General features: G+C 47.0%; 1 protein-coding gene across 1 annotated transcript in view; it reads left to right on the forward strand.

The window, feature by feature from the left end:
• Positions 1–8,619, forward strand: part of MEGF6 (multiple EGF like domains 6) — a 463,693-nt gene that overhangs the window by 407,518 nt on the left and 47,556 nt on the right. Inside the window, exons 14-18 of the mRNA XM_019511651.1 lie at positions 482–613; positions 2,316–2,444; positions 4,996–5,124; positions 5,254–5,388; positions 5,770–5,904. Coding sequence (XP_019367196.1) covers positions 482–613; positions 2,316–2,444; positions 4,996–5,124; positions 5,254–5,388; positions 5,770–5,904 — 660 coding nt within the window. The remainder of the gene's footprint in view (positions 1–481; positions 614–2,315; positions 2,445–4,995; positions 5,125–5,253; positions 5,389–5,769; positions 5,905–8,619) is intronic.

The raw sequence follows: 8,619 nt of genomic DNA on the forward strand, positions 1-8,619 counted from the left end.
TTAAAATCTGAGCATGCACATTCATAAAGCAGGGCTGAGAATTTTTTCCTTAAGGTCTTCAGCTGTTTATAGTTAAAATCTCATCTAGGCATGCTGGCTCATTGCCAGAAGAAGAAAACGAAACATCCATTTTTACTATTGCAAATGCAAATGCATAATATGTCACCTCTGAGGAGACACCCAGGGTGAGACCTTTGGCCCCACTGATTTCAATACTGTCAGGATTTCACCCCAGAAACTCAAGGGTCTAACTAGTAATGACAGGAGCAGTCTCAAACAATGGGCCATTTCTGTGCTCTGGTGTGCATTCCCTGACCTACTCCCCTTGACCCCCCAGCTCCATTGAGTCCACATGATGCTTGGATGTTTGCAGCAGATGTTATGTTCTTGAGCCTTGTGGGTTTGACTGCCCAGCTGCCCTCCAGAGGTTGGTGAAGCAGTATATAAAATCCCATGTCCTTGTCCTCTGCTCTTGTTCCAGTTTGCTTGGAAGACACCTTTGGGAGTGACTGCAGCCTGACGTGTGACGACTGCAGAAACGGCGGGGCGTGCAATGAGGAGCGCACTGGCTGTGACTGCCCGGAAGGCTGGAGTGGGATCCTGTGCAATCAGAGTGAGTGCCAGTGGAGACAGCAGGGGCTAGGGGAGAGACTGGGGGGCCTTCAGGTCTGTTAAATGTCCTTTCCAAAAGCTAGTCAAAGAATAGTGAGAATACAAAACCCCAGCCAGCCACAAATAGCCAGCCCATTTGCCTGTGTTTCTTGGGTTTATATTGGCACAGCCTGGGCACCAGTCACCAGACAAAATCCCCAGTAAAGTTCCTCATTCCTTGTTATCATATAGATCCTCAGGGATTTCAGTCTACAGTCCAAGCCTGCAAGTGTGTGTATTTGGCATTGGATCTGAGCTCAGCGCCTAGACTGTGCACATAAACCTATTGGCAGTGAATTAGGCATTTTACCTTCTTTAAGACTCAAAACCTTTTTAAGACACAGCTGGGACTCCTATAAATTCTTCCTCTCCCTCACTGAGCTTCTGGCTTGAAAGCTGTTGGCTGTTTAAGCAAAGGAATTCATTTCCCTTGTGCCTGTTAGAGGTTAGGCAGAACTGACCCTGGTTATCTGATGCCTATTTCCAAAGTTGGCTATTAGTTGTTATCTACAATTTCAGTTTGAGATACCACTGTCAAATTTTGGCTCCCCAACCAAATCCCACTTCGTGTCTTAACCAACTAATTGGAACTATATATTCAGGGTATTGTATGGAAAGACTAGGTTCATACTTGCAAGCATTAGCAGAATTCCATGATCCCTAGGCCAATTTACTCCTAATTAAGTCCTTTTAGGAAGTCTCAACAAGATTCAGACCTTTGAACTGCAGAGAAGAATGCATAAAAATGAATAGAAAGTGATAGAATCTCACTTGCATCTTTGGCAGCTGGATTTCAGGATTTGTTGTCCCACAACTCATATCTTTCAGCAAAGGCATGTAGAGCCAAAAGAGCTCATTTCCCCAGGGTTTTCCTTTCTGTAGGGTGGTGGGGTCACTGAAGAGAAGTGGAGAAGAAAGTGGAGAAGTTGGAGCCATCTGAAGAGAACCAAACCTCTGAACCTTGTTCTACTTCAGCTATGTTTTTATGCTATAGTTATGTCAGTTGACGTTTTTAGCTCGTTCTCATCGCTAATGTTGTTGAAAAGGTATGCTGAGCCACAGAAAACAAGATCCCTGCCCAGGAGAGTTTCTAGTCTGGTTCAGATACAATGCCTAGGAGACCAGGTCAATGCAAGAAGGGGAGAAGGACATAGCTGACCTGGAGGTGAAAGGAGGCAAGCATCTGACTGTCAGTTAATGCCAAAACCTGTGATGTGGCCTTGTGCCTGTTGGAAAATGGTAATTTGTCAAAAGTGGATTCCTTCACCAAAGCACTTTTAGCTAATCTTTCAACAGAACAAGGGTATCTTCCCACCTGCTCCCCTGCTCAGCTCCTCAGAAGCCTGCTGGGAGGACTGCAACAGGTCTGGGAATCCAGGGTTTCCATGATCCTCACTTTGGAAGCAGCTCCACCAGTCAGATCATGCAAGGCTCAAGAAACTTAAAGCTTCCAATCTCCCAGAGCAGCTGCCTTATCTGCACAGACCTCAAAAGCTGAGCAGTTGGCAGCCTGGGAAGCCCCTGCTTTAGGCAGGGTACTGAGAGTCAGGGCTTCTGGCTCTCCAGAAAGGAGCCTGGAAGATGGAGAGCCCTGACTAGAGCCCTGTGGATCTCCTGCATGGGTAACATTGCCTTTCTCCCCTCTGCCCATCTTCTCTCCACAGCCTGCCCTGAAGGTACCTTTGGTCGAAACTGCAACTTCACCTGCCGCTGTGAGAATGGAGGCACATGTGATCCCATGACGGGGACCTGCCGCTGCCCACCCGGGGTCAGTGGAGAACTGTGTGAGGATGGTATGAGCAAGCTTCCTAGTATCGTGCTCCATGCAGCCGTGAGAGCCACTCTTTGCACTTCTCCCTTCCAGAGGGTGACATTGGGAGGGGGCTGCTTGTGGACAGAAAGATTTACTCCCTGGGGAGAATGTAACAGACTTCAATAGCAACATCAGGCCTAACTGAGATTTGGTTAGACCTTCACAGTTGTGTGTGGGGTCATGGAATTGAGGCCATAACCTGGCCCAGTCCATGTACTTGCACATCAGTGTGAACACACAATGCTTCATGCACAGCCTAAGGAGGGCTGGAACTAAAGCGGTGTAAACTTTCAGCTGTGAGATGGAAGTGAGGGAGTCTGGAGCCCACATCTCTGTCTCGAGTGGGTGACTGTGAGCAGACAGATACATTCTCTGTCTGAACATCCTCACTTACATAATGGGAACAGTGACACTGGCCTATGCGAGGGGTCATGCTGGTTAGTAAGATCATGTTTATAAGGCACATTGAAGAAGGAAGTCATTTTACTAGGGCATTACACATGGAGAGAAAGCAGAAGTCACAAGTGCTAGATGTTGTCCCTGCCTCGCTGTCTTGCTGTTTGCTTCTTGCAGTTAGATGTGTTTTAGAGAAATTTGGGCCAGAACAAGAGGAAGAACATCATTGCTTAGTTGCTTGCGAGTCTCATTCCTGGAGCATGCAGGGCCATTTGTTTGCTTCGGGAAGGTACACATTACAGTGAGACCTGATAAGCAGAAACCATAGCCAATGGTGATGCCAATGCCTCGCACATCAGAGCATTATCATGGGGCATGCACTGCCATGTGGCTGGCCCAGTTTGACCTGGTACCATTTAACCCTTTGGTTTAGACCATCACTGTGTGTGATTCTGACCAGTGCCCAGGTTCCATCTGATATGTGGCACCACATCATCCTGAGTTTGGGAAACTTTTCTTCTTTTTTTTAATATGAAAAAGTATGCAAAGAACCCCCGGACTGTATTGCATTTCTAAGTAATATTTCAGCTTTAGCAGGTCAGGAAGGAGCTTCTGGGGCAGTACGTGTGATGGGAACTGACCATTAGGAGGACAAAGATTCATGAAGGGACCAAATGCCAAATTTTTAGAAGACTGAAGAAGTGAGATTTAGGTGTCATTGAAGGAAAAAGTTTGATAAAGGCTTTGATAATAGCAATAAAGGCGTTGATAATAGCGGCTGCCTGAACTCATGAGACAGGATCAGGGCATTGATATGGATGTGTATTCATTTGCTTCTCACTTTGGAAGGGTTAAAATCTAGGGAACATAATAAAAAAAAGGAAGAAAGAGAGAACCATGGAAACAAGGAGCCAATAAGAAATTCACTCCGAATGACCTCACCCCAATGGTTAGGAACATATGGAATCCATTACGGGAGGAGGCAGTGATATAAAGTAGAAATGAGTTCAGGGGGCACCTAGAATTTTTTTCCCCCTTTGGAACAAGGTGACTGAGGGGCTTCACAAGAAAGTAGGAAGGCAGGATTAAAGCAAACAGAAAGGGCCTGGCATATACTGCTGGCTGACATTTCCTCCTCCTAGATTCTCTGATATCCTTATCAGATGGGAGGAGAGTTGGGCGACTTATACCCATGCTGACTGAAGTGTTCTGCTGACACAGGGTGTTTGGCATATGCTTCTAATAGTACGTTCTTTAGCATAAAAGAAAATAGCCGTCAGCTTTATTCCCTTAGCAGTGTTGTTGTAAGTGATCAGCAGGGAGGGCGCAGCGCTTTCCTTTTTTGGGTAAGAAGAAGAGGCCAAGCTGTTTGGAATAGCACATTGGCTGTGCTCTTGCAGGGCAGGAACAGGTGCAGATACTTGGTGGGAGGAAGGTCCCATGCGGTTTGTTGGCAGAGATACTGTCTGCTCTGCGTAGGCATTGAAAAAAGCCACAAGGCATTGTTCTCCCAGTGGCCTTTACTCCTGACCTGGTGCTTCTGCCTCAGTGCCCGCATGCCAACTGTTATGTATGTTTCTAGTTACGAAGTGCTTAGGGGGCCACTGAGGTGAGAGGGGCTGCAGAGACGAATTATTATTTGGCAAACAGGTTTCTTTACTTGTTTGCATTTTCAAAGCCTGGTTCTCTCTTCATGCTGGTCTGTCAGTGACCTGAAACTCAGGATGAGCTACTCCAGATCAAGGAGCTATCCACCACCTCCAGTATCCTGTCTGTTGTGTTGGCTAATAATACCTGAGACAGCCAAAATGCCTTCTAATGCCGTAAGCCTATTAACATGAGTGTGAAAAAAGTCCATCCTTTCTGACCCCTACACCAACTGAAAGAGCCTGAGGTTTTTATTACTTGTATCAATATCTTTTCTTGCAGAGAACTCTTATCTCATCCACGGTCACAAATGTAATCCATCCTTTCTTTCCAATCTAGCTCTGCTGTTTGCCTGCAGTCACAGTTTATGTTTGGGCATTGATTGTGACCCAGTCATGTTCTTGGCAAGCTCTGCAGTGAGTGTTCCTGTCAACGATGGGTGCTCAGATGCTGGTTGTTCTCATCAGAGACTGTCTCTCTGTTCCTAGGCTGCCCAAAGGGCTTCTTTGGGAAACAGTGCAGGAAGAAATGCAACTGTGCTAATAGAGGCCGGTGCCATCGGATTTATGGGGCCTGTCTCTGTGATCCTGGCCTGTACGGGAGATACTGTCATCTAGGTGAGTTTGTCCTCCCATTAGCACTAGACTAAGGTCCCTCTCTGGGTTCCCTCTGAGCAGACTCAGACCTGGGTGAAGATTGTGTTCAATTGCTGAAAGCAATTACCAGTTGTTTTCCATTGTGTCTAGCTTGTCCCAAGTGGGCTTATGGCCCTGGCTGCTCAGAGGAATGCCTTTGTGTGCAGCAAAATACCCAGGACTGTGACAAGAAGGATGGCACCTGTCGATGCAAGCCTGGCTACCATGGCAAAAGGTGTCAGACCAGTAAGTGCTTAGGCTTCAGGGGTCATTGAGGGGAGTGGTTCCTGAAGGTTTTCATACCTCCTCACTCATTTTCTGGTGAAAAACCAGGGACAGCTATGTCTCTGTGCAAGCACGGCCTGGTAGTTTGATTAGGGACAGGCCCTGTGGGCAGCTTCAGTCCCCTAAAGCGTCGGGTGTTGCACTGCCGTCTGTGAGTACAAACTTCCTGTCCTTGTTTGCTGTGGCCTCAGTCCGGCCAGGCCTGTGATGTCAGGCTGGCAAGATGCTGAAATCTGGCTGTTGGCACTCAGCAGAGCAGTCTCTGGTGCTTGGAGCCTAGTGCTCATTCCCCAAGCTGCCTACTCACATGAAATGCTCTTTCTTTTTTCCAATTGTTAATAGAGTGCGATGCTGGCTATTATGGGATTGGCTGCAAGAACAACTGTAACTGCCACCTTGGGGTGGCCTGTGACCACGTGAGTGGAGAGTGTCAGAAAGAATGTCCTGCAGGCTTCTATGGAGAGAACTGTGACCAAGGTACACACATGAAGCTGGGGGGGTGGAGGTGGAATACAATGAAGAATAAGCATAAATGACATCCCTCTTGTCAAGAATTCAGCTCACTGCTTTGATGGATGCTACACAGCTTAGATATTGCAGCAAAGGAGACAGCCTAGGACCTGAGAGAAGAGTGGGGCAGGCTATGATCCCTTCCAGCCAGGGACATTTTATTATTATGTCTTGTGTTGGTGTGACTGCAGTGAATGGGGCCTGTTTAAAAGCAATACTTATCCCATTAATGGAATAAAATTGTTAAAAGAGCACAGCCAGTAACTTTTTTATGTTCTATAGACAGAGGGTAAACATTTCCAAATCACTTCAGTGCCCCTCAGCTATTTCAAATCGGGCACCCAACACTGAAGCCCCAGAATTGTGTGCCTCTTCATGGGTCTGGCTTCTGCATGCCTGCTCACTAAGCAGTTACACTGTGGTGCACACAATTTGCCTATGCCTGTACTCCAAAGCTCAGCTTCTGTGATTCCTTTTATCTTCACTAAAGTGCTGGTGAAGTTCAGGAGCATCTGGGAAGTTGTTCTTTCGGAGCTTCCAGGCAAGCCTCCTTCCTAGATTCTTGGATTCACTAGTCCAAGTCTCTTTTTTGCCTGTGCAGAGACTGATCACTCTCCAAGAGCCAGTGGAAGCCTCCCCTCTCTATCAGATCCCTAGCAGGACTGAAAGAAAGATTTTGCAAGTATTCAGGTTTCCAACCCCACTACAGCAGATCTAATAATCTAATTAGATCCAACCCCACTACAGCAGATCTAATAAGGACCTGAGCTTCGAAATGGCTTGCGATGAAAAAAGAGCTGCCCCAGGCAAGTCTGCACGGAAGTACTGAAGTCTCTTTGAAGCATGCAAGGAGGAGAGTCATATATAACCATTCTTAATCAGGGAAGCAAGACCTCCATTTGCCTTTCTCTTGCTTTATGGGAACTTTTACTTTTGTAGATAGTATGGTTGTCTTTTTTTTTCTCCTCCTTTAACAGCTCTTCATTTTCAGGCAGTCCATCCTGGCTGGAATGGTAAGTCTCATTCTACTCCATCCCTCCATAGTAAACTTTCTTTGATCTGCAAGAGGAACAGAACATTCTTTCATTTCAATGATATTAACAATTAGGGCTGTGTGAAACAGTACCATTTCGTTTAAATGCCCTTTTTGCCATTTCAAAGGGACAGTGTTTCTTTTCACAGTTTTGAAGTACTGTTCCAGTTTTTTTTGTCTAAACTCTTTCGCTGTTTCGATGTGTTTTGACGTTTTGCCCATAGGCTATAATGGGGAATGACAAAAATCCCTATAACTTTGTCATTTCTTTCCTGATTCAAATGAAAACAGCAGGGATGGTAGCCCCTGCTCAGGCCACAAAACCTGTCAAGTTTCAAGGAGGTAGGTGCAGGGGTTTCTGGGAAACTGCACCTCAAACTATTCAGAGGAAAGCTCGTGTCATTTGTAAGTGTGAAGGCACAGAGAAAACGCAGTTCAAACAATGCTTTTTATGCTGTTTTTCCATCCCTCCCCCAGAGCACTGGGATTGGAAGGGACCTCAGGGAAGGATCACAGTCACTGGCCAGCTACACATGTCAATATTAGAGCAGTCTTCCCCCCTCTTCCCCCTCTCCCTTCTTAGTTTCTGTCTAGCTGCAAGCAAGCCCGGCCTGGAAACTCAAAATCTTTCAAAACTTTTGAAACATTTCGAGTGCCCTCATTTCATTTCAGAGCTTTTGAAACCTTTTGTTTTGTTTTGATGTCACTGTTTCAAGCTCAAAACATGTCGAAACAGCTTCGAAATGAAACACCTGTTGAAATTTTGGACAGCCCTAATTAACATGTATCCTACTGCCCCCACCCAGTCCTACCCACAGGGTTCTGCTCTTTGGGAAAGAGAATTAGGCAGAGCATCACAACTGAAATTCACAGCTCTTAGGGGAAGGCAATTATAATACTGCCCTTAGCAAGGAGTGCTTGGCTTTCTCATTTTGTAAGAGATGTGCACATCACTTTTGTGTTGCAAATAAGCTGTTAAAGTGAGCCTTAAAAAGCTGCAAGGCCCAGTGGTGCACATTGGGGGATTGTTGGCACTGGTGAGTTGTCAGGTGGGCTTGAAGCCAGGATGAATGGGTTTGGATGGCAGGGAGGGAAATGAACAGGGGATAAATCACACTAGATCGGGGCAGGCAAAATATTGCCCATGGGCCAGATCTGGCCTGCCAGGCCATTCTGTCCAGCCCACGAGGCCCCTAAAGAATTTAGAAAATTTATATTTATCTGCTCCTGGCTGCTTGTCAAAGATGACAGGAGCCAGGGGCAGTAGGACCCAGGGGAAGCTGGCAGGACCTAGCAGCAAGGCTGGTCTGGCCTTGCCCCATCCCTGCCCCCCCACAACTGGAAGCGTCTGCTTGCAGCTACTTTCACTGCTTCCCTGCGTGCCAGGCAGATGCTCCTGGCTGCATCACTGGACTGCGGGAGCATGGGGCTGTACCTCAGGGCCAGGAGCAGAAGGGAGAGTGTGTGTGTGTGTGTGTAGTGAGGCGGTGGGGAGGGAGAGAGAGAGAGAGTGTATGTTCATAGGGCAGGTCCTACAGGCACACCCAATCATACATGTGCACCCACACCCCCCCTTGCACTGCCAGACACACAGACCCCCACATCCACATCCCTTTACCCACATATCCACACACACACCCACATGCTCC

This window comes from Gavialis gangeticus, unplaced genomic scaffold, assembly GCF_001723915.1.
Source record: "Gavialis gangeticus isolate Ggan-Ray unplaced genomic scaffold, GavGan_comp1, whole genome shotgun sequence".
Lineage (NCBI taxonomy): Eukaryota > Metazoa > Chordata > Crocodylia > Gavialidae > Gavialis > Gavialis gangeticus.